Source organism: Scaptodrosophila lebanonensis, unplaced genomic scaffold, assembly GCF_003285725.1.
Source record: "Scaptodrosophila lebanonensis strain 11010-0011.00,11010-0021.00 unplaced genomic scaffold, SlebRS2 tig00000072-arrow-pilon, whole genome shotgun sequence".
Taxonomy (NCBI): domain Eukaryota; kingdom Metazoa; phylum Arthropoda; class Insecta; order Diptera; family Drosophilidae; genus Scaptodrosophila; species Scaptodrosophila lebanonensis.
In genome coordinates, this window is record NW_022060558.1 from 3676172 (window position 1) to 3698802 (window position 22631).

General features: G+C 39.9%; 3 protein-coding genes across 5 annotated transcripts; 1 reads left to right on the forward strand and 2 right to left on the reverse strand.

The window, feature by feature from the left end:
- Positions 1-464: 464 nt before the first annotated feature.
- LOC115625050 (A-kinase anchor protein 17A) lies at positions 465-4326 on the reverse strand. 2 transcript variants are annotated; one of them, XM_030519903.1, is made up of 9 exons: positions 3915-4326; positions 3713-3801; positions 3193-3653; positions 2868-3125; positions 2459-2666; positions 1663-2378; positions 1538-1594; positions 1162-1227; positions 465-1098 (listed from the first exon to the last, which is right to left on the reverse strand). In XM_030519903.1, exons 1-9 carry the CDS (start codon positions 3949-3951, stop codon positions 576-578), a joined length of 2415 nt encoding a protein of 804 aa, XP_030375763.1. In that variant the 5' UTR covers positions 3952-4326; the 3' UTR covers positions 465-575. The 2 variants fall into 2 exon arrangements, with proteins under 2 accessions (XP_030375763.1, XP_030375762.1); XM_030519902.1 differs by having other exon boundaries at positions 3713-3851; positions 3915-4325.
- A 144-nt stretch (positions 4327-4470) lies between these two features.
- On the forward strand, positions 4471-15813 carry LOC115625062 (RB1-inducible coiled-coil protein 1). 2 transcript variants are annotated; one of them, XM_030519935.1, is made up of 5 exons: positions 4471-5261; positions 9068-12318; positions 12540-12876; positions 12939-13032; positions 13790-15813. In XM_030519935.1, exons 2-5 carry the CDS (start codon positions 9284-9286, stop codon positions 14656-14658), a joined length of 4335 nt encoding a protein of 1444 aa, XP_030375795.1. In that variant the 5' UTR covers positions 4471-5261; positions 9068-9283; the 3' UTR covers positions 14659-15813. The 2 variants fall into 2 exon arrangements, with proteins under 2 accessions (XP_030375795.1, XP_030375796.1); XM_030519936.1 differs by lacking the exon at positions 4471-5261 and adding an exon at positions 8420-8517.
- A 3680-nt stretch (positions 15814-19493) lies between these two features.
- On the reverse strand, positions 19494-21364 carry LOC115625522 (ras-related protein Rab-23). The gene is made up of 2 exons (XM_030520587.1): positions 21197-21364; positions 19494-20283 (listed from the first exon to the last, which is right to left on the reverse strand). Exons 1-2 carry the CDS (start codon positions 21305-21307, stop codon positions 19597-19599), a joined length of 798 nt encoding a protein of 265 aa, XP_030376447.1. The 5' UTR covers positions 21308-21364; the 3' UTR covers positions 19494-19596.
- Positions 21365-22631: the final 1267 nt, after the last annotated feature.

The window sequence follows — 22631 nt, forward strand, 5'->3', positions numbered from 1 at the left end:
ATAGCCTTTCACCCTTTGGGTACAGGCTATAAAAATGCATACACATCGACATCTGTTTTCTATATTGAAGACGCCAAGCCTCGAAAACCGAAATCTAATTTTGTATTAATTAAATTCAACTCAACCCGGTCTATGTACCGATCGAGTTTGTGTCTATGATAAGGCGTACAGTAGACTTGAAACAAAACAGCAACATTATCTGCCGGCAGACCATTAATAAGATGTAGTTTCCAAATCCAAGAATTACCGAAGTAATTAGTAATGGCGGTAGAGCGTGGTGGTACATCGAAAAAAAAAAACAATTTATGTAGAAGAAAGTATATGGAAAGTTTGGTGATACATACATGCATACTTTTCCAAAGTCACGCCTCTTTCACCTTTGGACACATAATATAAAAACAAAACGAAAACATATATTTGGAAGTTTGAACATTTTTACTCGACATCAGATATAGAAATAAGGATTGGTTTTCAATGTTCCACAGAAGTTGGAACATTAAAATTTATTTGTTCGAACAAAACTGAGAATAATAGTCATTTTTAATCAAATAATCAATATATAAATAATCAATAAACTATGCCGCCAGGGAATTTCGGCGGCTTTTACGATTGCTCTGGCTATCAGAGCGTTCGCTGGCATTGCCTGATTTGTCCGTATCTTTCGTCTTTATAGTATCATATTGTTCAGGCACCTCAACATCCACGTGATTATCATAGAGCTTGTTGGAACTATTTCCTCGATGGCGAAAGTTTTGCTTAATCTCACGTTCCTCTTCACGCATCCGATCCTTGGTATGCTGCTCTATGGTGCGTTGAATATGCTCGGCCGAGCGGACAAGCTTGTCCGTTTCCAGAACCAGACGTTTGGATGAAGTGCTTCGATTGCGACTGCTTCTTCGACTGCTACGACTACGGCTGCGGCGGTTTCTGCCTCCGCTTCTTGAAGTGGATCGTTTGGAGCGAACGTATGAATGCGACCGTGAGCGTGAACGTGAGTACGAAGTTGAACGTGAGCGGCGTGTGGACGCCAATTTGCGATTATTGCGTTGCGCTGGAGTTTTGCTGCGACTTCGCGAATGCGAACGACTGCGACTACGTCTGATTAAAAATAACGAATAAAATCTCATAAAGACATATAGATTGGTGCACGGTTAACCTTACCTTGAACGGGATGAATATGAAGACTTGCGATAATACGAACGGCTCCGACTACGAGAGTGAGAGCGTCTGGAAATAAAAAACAATTATTAGCATTAGATAGATCATCATATCTATGTACATATCGTCCAATATATGTAATTAAGATTCAAGAAACCAACTATTTTTAAAATGAAGCTATTGCAATAAATGCGATCAGAGTTACCCTATATAGTACATCGAATAAAATAACGAAGTTCAAAGGCAACGAAAGATTTACATTTTTTAGACAAGACTGCGTAGAACCTACACGATAAGCAAGCTCGATCTATATAGTTTTAATACTATCATATATTCAGACACTTTGTGGCAGAGCATAAAAACGGAATTAATAACTTACCGGCGTCCACGGGAACGCGAACGACTGCGTGAATAGGAGCTGGAGCGTGAACGATTTCTAAAATAGTAAAGAAAAAATTGTATTTAAAAAAACAATAACAAATGGCATTCTCCAATGATATTCACCTGTTCGATCTGTGATAGTAACTATCTCCGCCCTCGTCGTCATCATAGCGATCGCCATCGTAATGGCGAGGGTTATAATAGGAGGAAGAGTGGCCATCGTAACCGCCACGTCCGCCTCGGCTACCACGGCCGCGACCACGTCCACGAGCACGTGGTGCAAAGCCGCGATAGTTACTCGAGACCGGGAAAGGTAACGGTGGACGATAGAGAGCTCCAGGAAACACACCTGGCATGCCATAACCAAACATAGACAGCGACTGCATCCACTCGTTGGCTGCCTCAGCGGTATAGGCAGCAGTGGCAGCAGCAGGCACAGCGCCAGCGGCGAGAGCAGCCACAGCCTTGAAGGGATTCAGGACCTGTTGTGCAGCAGCTGCGGGAACTGGTGGCACAGCTCCAATTCCTGCTACATTAGCCTGTTCTCCAGCATTTGAGTTGGAGGTGCCATTCTTAATCTTGTGTTTTTTGGTGGTATCCTCTGCATCCTCGTCATCGCTGCTGCTATTGTTGGCATTGCTCTTTCTAGTCTTGCTCTTCAGCAGTCCCATTAATGGGGTTTTGCTCTTAATTTCTTGCACGATTTTGCGTTGATCACAAACCAACTTCTCGGTGGCTGTTTTATACTTTTCCACCAGACGGCCGCGTTGTAAATCTTTCGAGTCATCATGATGCTTGTCGTGTTGATGACGTGACCGCTGCTTTGATTTCTCCTTTAGCTGTATCAGACAAAAAATATCAAAACGTAATGATTATTAATATTCAATCACTATATGTATTTGGACTATTATCAGCTCACCTGAATGCGCTCAAAAACCTGCTCTAGTATGCGTATGCTTTCTAATTTGCGCTGGGCGATCATTAGCTTACGCTCCTCGATGCGTATCTTTTGTGATATTTCAACCTGACCGCGCTCCTGGATCTTTTTCAGATGCTTTTCTTTGCGCTTCTCTTCGCGCTCTCGCTGTTTTTCCAATTCGGCTAATTTCAATTGTTCTTGCTTTTGCCTGTAAATTTTGTGCAATTTTGCTCATGGCTTCTAAATATCTTATTTTTCTGTATTTGTTTTTGCTAAATTTAAATATTAATTGTTATTAATTGATATGTGTGGGCCTTGCTTTATCTCGTCTAGAAAACTCTTGGCAAGAGAGCATTAAAATGCAAACATATAAATGAACACTTATTTAATATAAAACATCATGGCAAACCTTTCACGTTCCAACTGCTCCGCCTCCTGTTTCTTCTTCCGTTCCCGCTCCTCGTCCTCCGCCTGCGCCTTAAGAATCATTCTTTTACGGATGCGCTCACGTCGCTGTATGTGCGAATCGCTGAGATGCTTTTCCTTATCAAAGTTCACAATAATATTTATGGCTTGAGTTTTGTCCAAAAATTTCCGCACCAATTTTGTGCCACGGATTTCGTCCATTGCTCGAACAAAACTAGAGTATTCCTCGAATTGCACATACCTGGATTGATAACGAAGGGCACCATAAAGTAAAAATTATGCTGCCGTACAATTACATCTACACTTACGCTTCAAAAAGCACATCCTGCTCAAAGCTGAAGGTTCTCATGCCATTGATATCAGCGCCCATGCTCTTGCGATACGGATCGCATATCGGTATATCCACAGCGCGCACACGTCCATACTTTTCAAAAATGCGCTTGAAAATGCTTTCGCTCGGTTTTACGTTCTCGTCATGCTCGGAGTGTCGTGGACAAAACCAGCGAATGGGCAAATGTGTCAGGTGTATAGTATCAGGTCTTTCTCCAGCCTTCATCTCGTCCATATTTCGGGCATCACGAAAGTATGAGTCCCAGTCATGGCGTGTAGGGAACTCATCTTTCGCCTCGGTGCAGCGAACTCGGAACGATTCACTGAAGCTGGACAGTCGCAAAGATGCACCATCAAGGCGTTCAATGGCTACACGCAAGTGTTTGCGTTGTTCCATCTCGGCCTCGAAGCGTATGTAATTTAGGGTGCTCTTAGAGACCTGTTCCAGATGAATACGAGTGTAAGTTTATTTTTACCATAATATAAAATTATAGTTACCTTCAGGACCAGAAACTTGTCCGGCTTGAGCTCAGCGCTCAGTTTATCCATTATCTCTAAATTTGATATGGATTTCCCCGTTTTAATTGCTGGCAATGCAACGGAGATTTCCATTTTCGCTAACGGTTTGAGATACAAGCTTCAATGGCCAAATGTGTTTTTATTAAAGTCCACAAAACACTACAAGCCAGTATGAACTTACCTATGTGGCAGGTATAGTGGGCTGCAGTCGGCCACATTTTCTATATTCTGAATGTTTGTCATTTTAAAGGCGTTCGTATTAGGTTACAATACAAAGTAAAATATGAAAAAATGATTATATGTACTTAAAATTACAAAAATTAGAAGTAGTGATACACCTAATCTCAAACGTTATGTGTGTATGTGTAATTGTGGGCAAATGAAATATGAGTGTATGTATGTACATGACCGCCCGTCTGTCTGCTTCTGGCTCCTAATACAATATTCGAGTATGTGCAACTGCGTGTCCGTCGGTGAGTAGGTATGTAAAACGCGAACCCCAATCTAACTATACTACTTAAAACTAACAAAGGTTTTGACTTTTTATTAACGTGGAAAAAAAACTAATGAAAAGCACGGAAAACTCTTTCTACACTGCAGTGTGACCGCACTGTTTCACACGTCAGATCATGCGGTTACTTTTTCGCCAGCAATAGCACATCTCTAACAAAATGCTTGTGTGGTATAACCCCTTTTCGCATGAACGGTCACACTCATAACAAGATTCACAGTGAGAACTACGAAGTGCGTTATTTAATTTTTATACCGTTTAATTTAATTAGAAATATAAGTAATTCAACAACATGCGTGTGTGAAATTCACATAAACATCAAGAGTTAAACGGGCGGGGCACCCACAACGTTTAAATGGCATAAAATTGACGCGAAATAAAACTGCCAGCAGCAGCCAACAACAACAGCTATAGAGCAGCAGCAACAACAACGCAATTGTCATAGACAAAGAAATAGATTAAGAAGGGAAAACGAGAACGCAGAAGACCAAAAAACACAAATTTCCGCATGAATAACATATTAATGAACGAACATGAACTCTATAAAAAAACAAGAACGGAACAACATTTAAGGCAAGCACATCGCGCGATTTTTTTTTAGCAGTTTTACTTTTTCGATATACAACGAAAAAGAGTTGAAAAGCCAACGCCAAACAATAACCGAAACAGTCGCGCAAAGCAAATGCGATAAAAAATAAATAAGTTTGTAAGGAAAATAATAGGAAGACGGAAGAGAGAGAGACTGCGCTGCTGAAATAATTTTGTTGGGATTCGGAGAAGATTCGACCAACTCTTGTTGTTGACGTTAAAGTTGACAGCGCTGCTACTGCGCTGCTGCTGCTGTGCATTGTGCCCCACACACAGTCACAGCTGATGTATAATAATTTGCTGCAATTGTGTTGTGTGCCAGTCGTTCGTGCGCGTTTACAATTGATTAAAAACAAAACACAAGCACACACACACACTCGAAAATCCACATATATAGGCGCATTGTGAAAATTGATTAAAGATTACAAGGTGAGTGCAGTCAGCTAGTTTTAATTAATATGTAGCTATTACAAAGCCGCCATACGGTTAGATATAAACATACAATGAAAACAGAACAGTGCATTCGACGACGCCCTTTTCCCCATAAACGGCCCCTAACTACCACCTACCACCAACATTACTAGCTAATGCATACACCTGCTGCCATTTTTTTTCCATCGTTCAACATTGACGTCGACTCTACAGCAACCCTATAAGAGGAGCAAGCAAAGCCAATCACCTCATCGCGCTTTGTTGAGTGTGTTTTGCTTCGGTTATTGTGTATAAAACGGCCATTTTATGCCAAATTTCAATTACTTGCTATAATTTACATATTTAAAGCCATTCGTACTAGTTATAGAGCAATATCTATTTGAAAGGCTGCCATTTCTTTTTTGTATGAAATATTTCAACGTAATGGAAAATAACAAAAGTGCATTGCAGGCAAACACAGATATGAAGTTGTGGCTGCCGCAGTGCTGCCAAGTTCGTAATGGAAATATCATATGTACGTTACGTACCCCCTGCTGGTGTATATGTGTGTGCGTGAATTGCAGTGCATCGTGTTTGTTGTAGCTTATGAATGTGGTGTGATCTGCTGATCAGCTGTTATGTTCTTTTTGTTTTTACTGCAAACCAAACAGCTGCGTGACTTGAGAAACTGGTAAAGAAAAAAGTTGTAAGAAATAAGATAAAATACAAACTTAAGTCTGTGTGTCATAGCCGATTACCGAATTTCATCTGTTATTTAACATACATACATACATATATGTTTATATGTACATGTGTCTGTACATATTTACATAGTATGTACATATTTACACAGCGCACCAGTAAAAATAACAGGCTTTTAATGTGCAGTGGTTCATTTGACTCACACTTGAACTGGCGCGTTGCTTTATAGCCCATTCTATCAAAAACAACAACACTAACCGTTACAACTTTGCATTAATAAACCTGACAACAAACAAAATTTGACATTTCTAATTAACAGCGCTGCTCTCTATCCCTGCGCGTATGTGTGTACGTCTGTCTGTTTGTTTGTTTGCGTGCTAAGCGAGCGCGATATAAGAAACAAATACATAACGCAAAAATAGCGTCGTCCGACTTTTGCATACTCTGTACCTTTAACTATGATCCACTTCGTTGCTCCAAACATACCTGTATATATTTTATGTGTATGAATTCACCGATTTTGATAAACTTTAGATTAGAGTAAGATATTAAAAAAAAACAAAATAGTTCGGTTTTCATATATTTATAAACAAACTAATTTTGCGATTTAGTTTTACACAGATCGGTCCCATGGAAGCTATACAGATTTCGATAATGAGGAACTTAAAAATATTTATGCATGCCAAATTTGGTTAAGAATATGTACATACATACATACATCTACTAAATGAGATTTCTCCACCGATCGGCAGCTACTTGTATGTATTTACAGAAATGTACATATGTATGTATGTATGTATATATATATACCTATAAGTAAATAATATAAGGAAATTGTATTTGCGTCTGTGAAAGTGATTTTGCCCCCCACAATGGAGCGTGCGCTGATAACTCTTGACGTTGTCTGCTCTGCTATTATTAATGTTGTTGTTGGTGTTGTAATTAAGCCTAATCAGTTAACAGTTAATCTGCGCGCAAAGTTCAATGCTGCCGCCTTCTACACGCACAGACTTGGTAATGAATATCCAAAGCAGCGACTATCTCTCGCTCTCCCTCTCGCGATTTTGGTTGCGCCTTTTGCTAACAGCCGGAATTGTGCTTTTTCTGCTTTAATAACTGTCACTTTTTACAAACATGTACAAATGTACAATATACATACATACATAAGTAGTATAAACATACATGTGTATAATTTATTTTCTTCATTTTACTGCATTGATAAACCGTTATCAGACGAAGGTGTCAGACGCGTTGACGTGTAGTTTAATAGACTTTCTTATTATACTGATGATTAATCATACACTAAAAGTACATTGTTTGGATTTGATTTCATTAAAATGTGTAATTTTGGCTAAAACTATCTTAATTAAGTTAAATTTGGCAACATTTCTTTATCACATGAACAGGCATCAACTTAAGGAAAGTTGTTTTTGCTGTTTTTCAGACTGATCTTTCTTATGTATAAATGTGTGTATGTACATACATATGTACATACGGCCCTAATCCTGATAGAATATCAAAGGGAACCTAAAATAAAAATATGTAATATGTATGTACATATGTACATATATACGAATATTTTACATGTATTTTTGATGTGTGGCAATGCAAATTTGAATTTACCATTAGTCTTAAACAAGTTTTTCATATACTTAGTAACTTTATACATTTGCGTTTCGCCCTATGTACTTACATATATGCGAATCCGTATTGTTTATAAATATACATACATATGTATGTACATATCTTGTCATGCTTATTAGAAATATACAAACATATACATATACATAGAGGGAGAATGTGTTGAAAGTCAAAATTACCTACGGCATTTTACGTACTTATGTACATTTCTATGTTTGCTTATGTTCCATTATGTATGTATCAATACCGGCAAGCGGGTGGCAATGAAAACGAAAAAATGAACATTAAAATTACGCGTTGTGTGCGTTTTGGTTAAATCAAGAACTAGCCATGCATGCGATACGTCTAATGCGCTTGCCTTAGAATGAGGCAAGAAGTTCAGGCGTTTCATCAGCTTTATTATTTTCTTCAGGCGCAGACGTCGGTAGTTTTGGGATATTTAAAAAATTCCGGTAAATATAAAATCCCATCAGGTAAAAAAGAGGCGAAGATGAAATTCACTTGGCAGGTAAAATAGCACATGCGCGACAGTTTTCAGCCAGTCCTTGAAATACAAGATCATGTGTACATTTATACACACATACATAAATTCATTTATGTGTATGTACATGTCTGTATTTATATACATACATACATATGTATGCATGTGTATACACAGCGCACGTGTAACGTCGCGTCGTTTTCAACAAACGCATGAATATTCTCTGCTCTTTTAGCGCTGCGTGGACGTCGACAGAGCGCCGGCGCAGGCTGCTCAGTCAGTGCTTTTCGTTACGCCCGCAAGTCTAGACGTGTTTACTACACTGGACGGACATTCATACATTTATACATGTGCACATACATATGTATATGTATGTACATATTGATAATAATTTGTGTTTGCATTTTTATTTCTGTTAACACAACGATCAAGTCATCAAATGTGTTGCGCGTATGTATTCCAGAGTGTTTGTGCGTTTAAAGCAGAATTTACATACATACATATCTAGTTCTTGCTATTTTAAAAATAATGCACACATACATATGTACCTACATACATATGTACATATGTATATGCATACAAATAGACTATATGTATGTGTGTGTGTGTGTGAAGCGTGCACGCTTATCACATCATTTTGTCGGCCTTACGAAAGCGCAAAAGTTTGCCAGACTAATTGTAAACAATATTGTAAAAATAACATTTACGTACTTATGTACATAAATATATGCCAATGTACATACATACATACATGCAAATGTATGTACACATTAACATTAGTCATTAACATTTCAACATTAAACGCGTGCATGATTAATAGTATTTATGTACATACATATGTACTTATGTATATACAAACAGAATCACAAATCCCTCGCAAAATGTCGAGCTACGAACAGTTTATGTTAGCTGACAATTTTAACATTCTATTATGATTTAAAGTTTCTTGAGTGATTCACTGTTAACTGACTGTTACTTGTATGTTCTCTTATGTTTTCAGCATAAATACGAGGTGGTACCACCAACACCTAAAAGCTGAGCTGTCTCTTTGCTTGAGCAAATACAACAGCAAAACTGATTCGAAGCACTGCCAAAAGGAATAGAGTCAAGAACGAAACGAGTTGGAAGAGAAACAAAACAATTTACCACCTCACCCACCCACATCACACACACACACGTAAATACAGGCAGCCAGCGCGCGTTTTAAACCTCAACGATGCTGTACGTATTTCACGTCGAAGTCGGTCGCATGCTTAGCTTCGACATGACGGTCGCACTCTCCTCCGTGGAGAACCTAAAGGAGACAATACAGCGTCTGCATGGCATACCCGCTGCCAACATTGTACTCTTGGTGAGCGGAGGCGAAATGCTTACACAGTCTACACAAGTCTCGTATTATTCGGCGGGCACCGACACAAACCCCATCTACATGTTAATAACCGGCGATGAGCGCCCGCCTCCAACGATAGCCAACACTGATGCGGATGTGGAGCTGCGTCGCCAAGTGGAGGAGAGCCACAAGCTTCCCCCAGTGATGGAAACAGTGCGACAGCGTTCTCATCTGGCGCAGCAGATGCGGGAGTTGGCACGCAAGGAGGAGAATGTGTGTGAGCGTTTGGTTCACGACCAGCACTTGCAACAGCAAGGTTGGTCCGCGGTCGTGGCCAACATGGAGGATTTGACGAACGAGTTTCGGGATCGTTTCCATAATTTTTGCCTCTCTTTCGATCGTCATTTGCAAAAGCGCCCAGCTTATTTAAATTTACTGCTTCATTTTGGTGATGATCTCAAAAAGCTTTCGCGTATACCCATTCTGCCTGGGCTAATGGCGCTAGCCGAGGCAGATTTTCATGGCTTTGATGAGCTTCTCGACAATGACGATGTCTTTTCTAGGTCACAGATGCAACAGACATCGGTAGTGGCCACTGCGACGACGGCATCGGGTGCGGCAGGAGAGCAAATAGACGGTGACACTGCCACAACGCTGACTGAGTCCGCAGGTGGAGATGTGGACAAGAGCAGCACATCTCCCAACAAGAAGCTGAAAATGGAGGATGAGGAAGTGACGAATACGACGACGGCGGCCTTAACAGCTACGGACGACCAAGCCGAACGGATCTCTCAGACCTCGACGACTAGCTCCAATTTGGCACGTCGTCTTAATCTCAATTTGCTGCAATGGATCACCTCTAAGGGCAACCATAATGCACTTCAACTAATGTCCGATGAATGCGTCCAAGGTTTGGAGACATTCAACGAAGACATCTACGAGAAACTTAAGCAGGAGGTTCGAAACATTATTAAGCTGGCAGAGCAGAGCGATGTAAAAGAGATTAAAGGTCTTAGCGATCGTTTGTGCAAACTAGAAGAGTTCAAATACAAAATCAAAAAAATGGTTCAGGATCAAAAGGAGCAGGCGACATCATTGCAACAGAATGAGTCACGGGCTCTGAATTTGCGCGACAATTCGGTGCTGCCCGACTTGTGCCTCTCCCACAAATCACAGTTGCAGGTGATGCTGGAAAATCACATCAAAATTCGAGAACATTGCCGCTGCATTAGCAACTCGAAGGAGGAGCTCGGAAAGAATTTGCATACTAGACTGAAGCGCATCGTATGGATCGAGAATGGGATGAGTGAGTTCGACAACCGGCTACTATTCTATCATCGTTGCCTCAAACGTGCCGAGCGGCATATCAACATAATCGAGCAGATTCATCGAGCGCCAAGCACCTATGTGGCCGCGGTCACGGAGGTAGTGCGTCGCAAAATCTTCTCAGATGAGTTTCGGCTGTGGGCTTCCCGCTTGGCAATCGATTTCGATCGTATCCATGGTGAGGAGATCCGTCGCCGTTTGGAGTTCAATGCCAACTTTGATGGGCATTTCCTGAATATACTGTTTCCGGGAATGGGCGACATGCCCCCGGCGTTTGCAAATGAGCACCCGCTCTCTTTCGATACTCGCCTGCCGAACCTAACGCGTTCGGATATCGATATGCTGACCACACATTTGCCTGAGCTGACGCCTGATGTGCAGCTGCCCGACATGGGACCTGTGATAGAATTTTTCGTCTCACGCTCGGGGGAGCAGCAACGTGAGCGCATGGAGCAGCTTTTGCGGGAGCAGGTAGCTGCGGCTGTGGAGTTGATGGAAAAATCGCCGGTGCTACAGAATCAGCGACTGAACGAGCTGCGGGGCACTGCAGCATGTGATGACTCGCAAACGGATACGGAGACAGAATTCGAGAAGGTGGTGCAGGAGGACCAGGTAGTTGCCACCATCATGACAACGAGTGTTGGCACCTCTACCTGCGCGCCTGTGGAGCATATGGCTCGGAGCACGCTGACGGAGGAGACGGAGGTGAGCATGCGTGGGGAGGCCGAGCGTAAGCGCGCCAGAATCGATGCCATGTCGAAGCTGGCCATCGAATGTCTGCGCACGGCTCGATGTAATTTGGACACATTTCGCAGCGATGCCCAAGGCTATCAAGATGAACTGCGGTCGGAGTTGCAGCTGCTGCAGGACAAGTGGAATGTGTTGCGAATGCAGTGCGAGGCGCGTGAAGAAGATGTCGCTGCCCAAGCAGCTGATGCACAAGCGCTGAATATTAAATGCGCAACCCTAGAGGCCCAGGCGGAGGAGCTGAGGGATCAGTTGAAGACGGCGCAGCTGGAAAAACAAGCCGCTGTGGCCGAAGCTCGCGAGGAACTCATTCATGAGCACAAAACAGAGATTGAATCGCTGCGGTGCCGTTTCAAGCTGATGACTTCGATGGAGCGCTCACCATCAGACACCAGCTTGGAGAAGTTGGAGCGGCCGACGAGTAGCGCCAGTGGGGGCGGTGCTGGCGGCATAGATGTCGAACAACTATTATTGCAGCAGCGCATCGAAATGGAGGCGCAACGGGAACGCGCCATCAGCGAGGCCGTCGAGGCGGAACGGTCTTTATGGCAATCGCGCGTGTTGCCCCTGAACTCAGAATCTGTGATGGCTAACGTTAACATACTAAAGGACATGCTCGAAGACAAGGAACGTCAGTTGGACATGTTGCGTGAACAGAATAAGGTGCTAACGCAGGAAAACTTCCAGCTGAAAACACGTCTGGATGTGCTCACTAATGAGGACGGTAATAGCTGGCTGAAGGAGAAGATCGAGTATTTAAACCGAGACAAGTGCCGGCTTGAGGAGGAGTTGAATCAGGAGAAGGTTAGGCGACAGGAAATGGAGACGAGTGTTGCAGCGATGAAATGGTAAGAGAGTAATCTAGTGCTTTAAGTTATGTTGATATGGATTGTCTTATCATTCAAGATTCATTTAATTCATTGTTTGCAACTTTTGTAGAAAATTAAGGCTCTTTCTTGTCACAGAAATAGTAAATATTCTATCCCACAACTGTGTATAGAGCCCATTGAACGAAGAGTAGAATTCCTATTCCAAAACTGTTCACTTATCATATTTTTATCCTTTTTAGCTCCACTTATGAGCAGCATGGTGGCGCCAGTGGCAGCTCTTTGATTCGGTCCAAGTCCAGCAGCGCTAGTCAGCGGTACATAACCCTAGAGGGCTGTGCCAAGGGCGATCTGGTCTTTGTGGTATGGAGCATGCGTCATGGCCAGTTCATGGTAGTGCAGGACTCGAACACACTTTACTTTGTGCACGGCGACAGCTTAACCGCATTGCAGTTGAGCACTCCACCAGCCCCAGTTGAGGGAGTCAATGCGGGGGCGATAACGGAAGTAAATCAAATACCCATACCCTACTACGCCATTGGGCGAGTCATCGACAAGGAGTACTGTCAGGCGCGCAAAGTAAGCATTGCTGTTTTAATCCAAACGAAAACATTAATACCGTGAGTGTTTCCATATTGCAGGACGAGAATCGCTACCGTGTCATCAAAGGCTCAAAGTTTTATCGCATTAAATTGTCACCGTTGCTGACTCGATCTTCAGAACGTCGTTTACAATGTAAGTGAAATGCACCTACAAATGTAGAGCCAGGGATGAACACAATATGGTATTCACAAGTATCCTTTTATTTGTTCAATGTTAATTTGTTAGCTACATATGTATATTAAATACAACAAATATATGAATTTTTATTAGGCCTTAAATTGATTACATAGTATGAAAAGAATGGGGTTATCGATAAGCGACCCACATATAATGATATTTTAATATTGATCATATTTTGATTTGAGATAACATAATCTTGGAAAGTTGACATTATCTAATCCATGAACATACCCATTGAGTAGTTCATATAAAATGACACGAGTTATAGTTTTTTATTTCGGTACTTTAAATTGTTTGAAAGATGGCATAGAAACACCCTACATTAAACATTTAAATGAGAACTACATATGCTACTGAATTTTTAAATTAAAAATAAGATTCATTGAACAGTATTTGAGTGTTTTATCATATCTAAAATTGATAGGAAGTTAGAACCACATATTTTATTTTTATATAAAACGTAGTACTAAATTATCTTGCCCACTATTATGGTACCTTATCACAATTCAAATCGATAGAAGTTAAAACGATTTATTTCAATAACGATAATTATTATCTTTTAGTATTTATGGTGTCTAAGCGAGAACTGTGTTGATTTCAATCTATAATTTCATATTTAATTGATAGAGGATATGTCGCTATATCTTACTGTGTTCAATTCTACCTTAAACTGAATTTAATTTTATTATTCTCTTTAAACTCCATCTAGCACTTACATCTGGCATAAGCCGCTCCATAAGCGACACACTCCCGCAGCAGCTCAGTGGAGGAAACGCAGGACTGCCAGCTATTAGGGATGTTCCCGATTCTGCGATTGTAGTGACATCGTCGACGCGCCCATCTGTGGGCGCCCAACTCACTTTCAAGGAGCGAACGATGAGCATAAGCAGCGTTAACGAGGAGGATGATGAGTCGGCTTCGTTGCTGAGCGAACGCTGTCGTTATATTAGCGTCAGTGAGGAGGATGAAATGCTTGCTGCTGGCGGCACAGCAGCAGTAGCGCCTGCACCCACAATTGCAGCAGCAACTCAACTAAAGCAACAACATCTGCAGCCCCAGCAGCAGCAGCAACAACAAAAACCACATTCTGTGATAACAGAGCAGCCAACGGCATCAAGCAAATTGAAATTGGATCTACTGTTGGCCTCTGCTGATATAGTAACACAATCCCCAACACAACAACAAGATGTGGAAGTGGATGCTGAGTCGGAATCGGCGCTTGTGGCCACCACCATTATCAATACCGATACCAACAACATAATAACAATTTCAGCAACATCAACAACAACGATGCAAGCAGAAATCGATCCAAATGCAAATCCAACAACAACAACGAACCTAGATACTAGTACTACTCAATCAACTTCTAAAATCTTTGAACCAACCCAAACAACAACAACACCAACAATGGCAACCACCACCACAATACCGCCCACAGTTAACGTGGACATTGTGGATCCCGTTTTAAGCACAGCACCCATGCTACCAATGTCCATTGGTACTACCATAAGCGAGGATTCCGATGAGTATCGGTCGTTGGAGGGCAAGGATGAGGCTGATTTTCCCATTTCCGAATAGTGAATTGTGTATGGATATGGACATGAACATGTTAATAATGAGTATATGGATATCTCAATGTTCGGCGTGTGTTTATTGTGTATGGAGTTGATACTAACAAAAGAAAAACACTCTTACTATTTATAGAACCTATGTAGGATACGAAAGATAATGAAATGACACACAACCATAAGGTATAGGCCACAGATCCGGCAGATAACATACAAGTGTACGCTATGGGCAGCCCTCACCACGAAACTTATATACATGATACAATAGATTAATATTTAAAAATTTAAATGCAAGCAATGCAAAAACAAAAACATCTAATGCTAAAGGCAAAGTTCTAATGTAGTTGGCTATAGTCTACGCATAATACTAAATGCGAAAAATAAATAAATTACAGGCAGCAAAAACACAAACCGCAATCCACATTTGCTGCACAAACACACCTACATACATACAATTACATACATACAAATACACACAAACACACGTTCGTTTTTAAGAAGCCCAACTGAAAGTTTAGCTTATGCAATGAAAAAGATTTTTTATTTCAAATAAAAATGACTAAAATCTAATATTTAAACCAATCAAAACTATCGCTTAGTTTATAATTTGTTTTTCAAAACCTTTTTTGTGTTGTAGTGCCAAGGCAGCAAGGGAAAAATGAAGTCACATTAGTTATTAGCAAGTAAAAAGTGAATAAAAAATTAACAAATTATATTTTTTATAGGAATTTTAATAACACTTTTTGCACACTCGCACACACACACACACACACTCAAACAAACACACATAACCACAACACTCACTTAAATTTCGGAATGGGCCTAGCCCCTGCCAACACTTTTATGCTCAGCTTTGTAGCTAGTTTACCCTCCTTTCTATCTCTCTTTCTCACTTGATGAATAACTTTGTATTTCTTGTGTTTCCTGTATATACATAAAACGACGAATATTTTTGCCTTTATTACATTACTTACTAAAAAGATGAAGAATAAAAACAAATTATACATGTAATATTAAAACATTGCGCCACAAACACATGTTTACATGAGAACGACGCGACTGTACATACAACAAAATTTTACTTTAAAAATTAAATATAAACAACAAAAATAATGATTAAACGAAGGTATAACAAACAAATTGTCAAGCTTACAAAACATGTAAAACGGAAATCAAATAAAAAATGGTAAACTTTTCATGTGAAATTTTTCTTTGGTGTTATTTACATTTTGTTTCTGAAGAGTACAATTATTTAAATTTATTATCTTATATCTTCTTCTTCGATATTTAAAAAAATAAAGAAAAGAGCGGGCTCAATTCTTAAATAATTCCAAAAATATATAAATATTTAAAATAATTTTAAAATGAAATAATTCATTTACTACGGGACTGTGTCATAATGACCATGGCTATATCGACTAGTCTTGTCATGCTGATCAAGAATATATGTACAAGTAAGTATGTATACTCTTTGCGGGGTCTGCTTCTGGGTGGAACTTTTCACTTTGCACAAACCTAAAATACTATTGTACCATTCAGGTAGAGCAGCAAAATAAATTGATTTTCAGGAGCTCCGATCCGCAATAGGTCAACATTCAGTTGGCCATGAGTAAACCACTCCTTTCGTAGGTCGCGATCCCTACTAGTTCGAAGGTTTGCCTTGGGAGTTCTTAATAGTTAACGCGAAAGATTTTTTACAGGAAATTTGGATTGGCAGATCAGTTGGGATCATCGGTATATGGTATATACTTGTAGTTGACCAGCTGCTGGGCCGTTGATAATTTTTGCTACACTTAAATTGTCCTGCAATTCTTTGATAAGCAGCCTCGTCCCATTTCACGTGCTCGGAGGGATTTAATTTCGCAAAAACATGATTCGAATTCCGATTTTTAACTTCAATTCAATGCGGAGGCAGTCCAGAAGGGCTTAGTGAATTTGAAAATTCCTGTGGGTATATTAGTCTGAGGGACTTTTGAATAATATTCCCATAGTATTTAAAATGGCAGAATGCTTCGAGAATGATTGTGAACTAACACTTAATTCCTGAATAGGAATTTTTTAAATAATTTTATTACACCTTGAGTTACATTATTGGCGTTATAACAAGGATCCCTATCTTTTTTGCAAATACACCTAGCCCTCACTTAACGCTAACTTGGTCTAACGCGATTGCAAAATTGCTACATTTTCTCTTTTAACGCGGTGAAATACCTCGTTCTAACGCGATTGATAAAATCGTTTTTTTTATTTTGTCGATTATTGCATGAGTATCTTTGGGTATACAAGTTGTAGTATGTATCACCACACATGAAATGTGTGTAGAAAAAGGGAAGTCCCACTTTCTACACCATGAGAGTAAGAATGAGTGCATACTCGTATGTCCATAGTATGGACTCCATACATAAATAGTTGTTAAGGTGAGTAAAACTTTATTTCTTCACACGCGCACATAGTAAGATTAAAATTCTTGTGATAAGTGAAATGGTTTAACCGTTGAATGAAATAAAATGATTTATACCATTATAATTATAATTTATACAAATTGCAGTTTCTACATTGCAGCAAAAGAAAATAAACCATATAAGGAGAGCTGCTATGAAGCTTTAAGAGCCATTAAACAGTCGAAAATTACTGATTTTTTTGCCACGCAAGGGGAGTTAACGTATAAAAAATGTAATTACGAGCCCTAACCACTATTAATTGGTACGGCAAGGTTTTTTTCGACAGTGCAACTTTCAATGACTCATGTTTATTTGTAGGCGATGATTGCCCAAACATATTTATACTTTTTAAAAAGGTCATTGAATTACCTTTAATTTAATATCAAAACATGCACAAGTTTCATATCAACAAATTGAAAAAACTCAATTTAAATAAAACAACTTTCATACTACACGAAATATTTTGACCATTATTAATTGGTACGGCAACATTATTTTTCAAAAAAAAAAAACGGTGAAAAATGTAAAATGTAAACAAAAACTGGACAAGTAACGGTAAATAGAATATTGTGATGAAGGAAAAGTAAAAACATATGACATTTAGTTGTAGTTTTAGTTTTATTCTCTGATTTATGAGCACGATGGCACGTGGCATGCCAGTTTGTGAGGAAGTTCGAGCTTTAATTCTAAAAAAAATTTCATTTGGGCAACAGCTATGGTGAAATATCGAAAAATAAATATGAGTCATTGAAAGTTGCACTGTCGAAAAAAACCTTGCCGTACCAATTAATAGTGGTTAGGGCTCGTACTAAAGCTGCTATAAATGCCAATAATGAATTTTCATTTTATTTTAATACATATGTGTTTTCTTTTTACTTTTGCCATTTGAATAAACCTTTTTATGTTTTTGAAACTAATCAATTTAAACACTAAAAAATTGTTGTATGCATTTTTCGAAGTCTAGGAACGTAACTCCTCATTTTGTATGGAAATACATGGCTCGTTTAACGCGATTTCGCTTAACACGACGTTTTCAAGGAACTTAACCCCCGCGTTAAGCGAGGACTAGGTGTATAATATAGCCTATGTTAACCGGGGATAGTGTAGCTTCCCAACAGGAAAAGAATCCTTTAAATCGGTTCTGCAGTTTCAGAGCCTATTCAAACAAACAATCAAATTTTTCCTCTTTATAATATTAGTATAGATAGAGTGATCTGACGTATCTTGATTAACTGCGCCTTTCCACCATAGTATATGAACCTATGCCATTCTTCTGGGTGCTCCCCTGAAGGGTATGTTTTTTTTTTTTACTTCAGATTTATTTAATTGTAAGTAAGCCTTTTATTGGTGAGTTCTTTTGGGTGGAACTTGTTATTTGGTTCGACTTACCATTCAATGAGATTTCTAGTTATATATGATAGGTACGCAATTGTTGAAACACTTGCTTCAAATTTTTACAAATAATTTATTAATTGCATATTTAATAGCCTTTATAAGTAAATACATTTAATCAGTTTATATAATGTTTTATATTATTAGCCTAGCGAGTCAAACAATGCAAGCAGCGTGGGTTCAGGCCACAAGATGCGAATACTTTCAAAGTTTTGTATACATACGTAAATATCGGCCGGGCAGAATGAACGTCCATCTGCATAATATACTGGGCTACATAATTGCTTTGTGACATGCCGTAATGGATGTGCATGTGCATATGCTTGCCAAGCTAATAATTAAGAAGAATTGCACATTTGTTAATGCTAATTGGCAAGGATTTCACACGAAAGCTTTAGAGCTCCAGAGGTCCAGAGAGTTGGCTAGCGTGTGAGTTTGCTTAGCTTTGGGTGCTAATGAAACAGTTAAATATACATACATACACATGCACATACATGGAAGTAGTGCTGCATCAGTCTCCGTTATACTTGTATATAGAAAAGTGGGCATAATACACATATTCGGAATACATATCTATTCAACTAATTAGGCTAGAGTTTTGAGAGCAAGTGCATAAAACCATTGCATTATTTGTAGGCATAACGTATGTATATATGGTATATATATATATATATGTATATGTACCTATCTGTGTGGGTGTATTTTAATACGGGCATGCTGAACGATTATATATGTATATGTATACGAGTATTTTTATTTTTGATGGGTCTTATGGGCTTATCGACCACATCATGCGAAAACCGAGTCTGTGCACGACTAGTGAATGGCTGTGGCCGCCTTGGAGGTGGAATCCAACGCTTGGTTAGCTTGGCATGACTATCGACTGACTGAGTTGCCGGCCGGTGTCTTGGTCCATGCATATCGTATACAACGTTGCCGACAACGACTTCATTAGGCATTAATGAGCGGCGCGCCAGTTACAGATTTTCAACTAAAATAATTAACCGTTAAATATGCCCCACTTACTAATTACCACACAGAGCAACGCGATTGTTGGAAGCCACAGTACGAGTTTTATGGGAACAGTCGGTCCAGATATTTCTTCCACCATCTGCTCACAATATGCCGCACTTTTTGAGCACTATCTTGCGCTTTCGCGCCACATTGGAACCCTTCTTGGCAGGTCTCAGGACTATAGTCCCACTACTGGACTTTGTGAACGTGGGACTAAAGGCACTAATTGTGGGCGTGCTGAACGGCGCATGATGGGAGTTATGTTGTTGGTTGTGCGCCTGCGTTGCCTGTTCGTAGCTCTGCGTCATAAGCTGTTGGCATTTGGTGGCCAGATACCGAAAGACAGATGCCACATTGATGTCCTCCTTTACAGAGGTCCGTATCAGACGACAGTTTAGCTGTCGCGCCAGGGTCTCAACCTCGTCGGCACTCACGACCGCCTGTTCGATCAAATCGATCTTGTTCTGCACTATAACCGTAGGTATTTCATTGCATTCGTTCTCGACTTTACGCTTCCAGTCCTTGACCGCCTCGAAGGACGCCCGATCTGTGGTAGAGAATACAAGAACTGAGGCCTGTGCCCCACGGTAGTACGCCTTGGTAATACAGTCGAATTCCTCCTGACCGGCTGTGTCCCACAACATGATGCGCACATCCTCGCCATCTATTTCTATTTGGCGCTCCAGGAAGTCAACGCCTATAGTTTTCTTGTAGTCCTTCGTAAATATGCCTTTACAATAGCGCTGAATCATAGACGATTTCCCAACGCCGCCATTTCCCACAATGACCTGCAAATAGAGATTAAGACATAAGTGAGTGAGTACCAAAACATGATGTACAACCATTAAACCATAAGAGTCTATCAATTCTGATATAGTTTCCACAAACATAACAGAATATATGTGATGAGATTATAATGGACATGTCCTAAATTATTGTCCAAATGTGTAGATTTTATTCGATTTGAAGTATCTGTAACAGATCCTAAATGATATTTGTCTTTGTTGAAAGGTAAATGAATAACGGTTTTATTTTCCGTTTGAGTTAAAGTTCCAAGATTTATCCAAAATAAATGCAATTCATATACTATATACGAGTATGCTAAGCTTTAGTTATTGATTGTTTAAATTGAATCACGAATACATATTGAATACAATATAGCCAATAACATTGCTGCACCCGAATAATATATTGAGCTTAAATACACTTAAATTTTAGATAATATCAGCTGAAAGTAACATCTAATACCTTGCGCTTTGAATTAAACGTAGCTCTACTTCAAGTCAACAAACAAATTAATTTGTAAGCCGCCAAAAACGAGAATTTTCCAATAGCATATATCGCTCATATGATATGATATCATACTTGTATATGTATGTTAGATCTATAGGCCTTTGGACATGGCCATATCGATTCTTACCTATCTATTTATAACATGTGGTCCTCCTCAAAACAGGCAATGTAACCGTAAGTACGGTTGCACAAATTAATGGTTGTAATCTATTTTCTAGATAGCATGTACAAGTTCTATTTAAGTTCTCTATAAATGATTCAGTAGACTGCATGTCTCATCTATCTAATCTGTTTTCGCAGAATTGCCCACACATCCATCACATAACCACAGAGGCAACTCGTACTACATACGTACGTGGATGTACTTGACTACCACATCCTTTCCCGCTATGTTTCCCCAACACTTACCACTTTAATGGCCAGCTCGATGTCGTCCTCACGCATATTGGTGTAATTGTATTGGGACGAGGCAGCGACAGCACCACCCGTTGCTGTTGCCGTTTGGATTAGAAGACGCATACGGCAGCAGCACGAACGGTGCTGGCAGGTGTTCGTATCAATTAGCGTGCAGTCGTCTGTGCGATGGTCTCTTCAGTCTCTTCAGTCAAGAGCCCAATGCGCCACTTGATAGTGGCCGTTGCCGGCGTCTCTTTGTTGTTTGTCTGCTTCAGGTTTTTGCAGCATGTAACGATCTCGTCATCAGTGTCCAAATATGTATATCAGAGTGGGGAGATTTTGGCAAATTGTGTGAGTTGGCTTTTCACTTTTCTTCTTTTCCACTTTGCGTAACGCCAACGGGTAACACGAATGCAACTACGCAGGTAATTCACTTTCTACTCGCATTGATTTCACCAAAATCGAAGGAAAATTAAAACTGTGAAAAAATACATAAAAGACATCGTCACAAGCACGTCCCAAAGCAAAATAAATACACGAGATTTTCTTTCATTTTCCGTCAACCGGTTTTCTCAACATTTTTGGTCTTTTTCTTCTATCTTTCCTGTTCAAGCCGCAAGCAGACAACAAACAAGCGACTTCTAATAAGACGCAACGGGCACACGCACACGCTGACGCTGACGCACAGACAACCAGCGGCCGGTTACAGGTGCCTCCATTACTACACTTACAACTACCACTACCAATACATCATAACCATCATCATAGTGCGCAGAGACAGCGGATCGCGCGCCACTGCGCAGGCGCACAGTGGTTGGAAATGTTAACGAGTGTCGGCGAGAGTGTGTGTGTGTGTGTGTGTGTTGTGTGAGAATCAAAGGTGAGCGGGCCATATGCAAATGCCTTGGGATTTGCATTGGTTTAGCGTGTGCTTATGAATTCTTTTGAATGTTGCTTGGTGCAGCGTGGGCTCGAGGAGGATGCAGGCGGCTTGGGTGCTTCGAAAAGAAATTTGACAAATGGCAGACAGTGATGTCTTAACTTCCGTGTGCAATAACAAACAGGTGTGGTTCAAAGATTTGAAGACAGAGTGAACATTTTATAACCCAAATAACCATATATAGTATGTACAGAAGTATGTACGGGTATATTACTTTAAAATTTTGATTCGTTTTTGTGGAACATTGAAATTTTTCGATTGCACTCAATAAACTATTTCCAACCGTTTTATTAACTATCTTTAATAATCTTTTTTATTGGAAAAAGTTGTGTCAGAAACTGCTATAAACCTTAGTATGTGTGAGTTGCACTTTCAAAAAAATGGAAATTTTTGATTGCAAATTTAAAGTGGAACATCCACTAGTTTTTATTACAACTTCGTTTCTATGACTTTCAAATATCTACAAAAACAAATCAAATTTAAATTGGATCACTCATCTAAATGCTT

What these genes read in the sequence shown, in the direction of transcription:
- LOC115625522 (XM_030520587.1), bottom strand. Translation starts at nt 21,307, where the DNA reads ATGCGTCTTCTAATCCAAACGGCAACAGCAACGGGTGGTGCTGTCGCT. An exon ending in TCGAGCTGGCCATTAAAGTG is followed by an intron (nt 20,284 to 21,196) that starts GTAAGTGTTGGG and finishes CTCTATTTGCAG; the next exon opens with GTCATTGTGGGAAATGGCGG.
- LOC115625062 (XM_030519935.1), top strand. Translation starts at nt 9,284, where the DNA reads ATGCTGTACGTATTTCACGTCGAAGTCGGTCGCATGCTTAGCTTCGAC. An exon ending in AGTGTTGCAGCGATGAAATG is followed by an intron (nt 12,319 to 12,539) that starts GTAAGAGAGTAA and finishes TATCCTTTTTAG; the next exon opens with CTCCACTTATGAGCAGCATG. An exon ending in TTCAGAACGTCGTTTACAAT is followed by an intron (nt 13,033 to 13,789) that starts GTAAGTGAAATG and finishes AACTCCATCTAG; the next exon opens with CACTTACATCTGGCATAAGC.
- LOC115625050 (XM_030519902.1), bottom strand. Translation starts at nt 3,976, where the DNA reads ATGACAAACATTCAGAATATAGAAAATGTGGCCGACTGCAGCCCACTA. An exon ending in CAGGATGTGCTTTTTGAAGC is followed by an intron (nt 3,126 to 3,192) that starts GTAAGTGTAGAT and finishes TTATCAATCCAG; the next exon opens with GTATGTGCAATTCGAGGAAT. An exon ending in TACTATCACAGATCGAACAG is followed by an intron (nt 1,595 to 1,662) that starts GTGAATATCATT and finishes TTACTATTTTAG; the next exon opens with AAATCGTTCACGCTCCAGCT.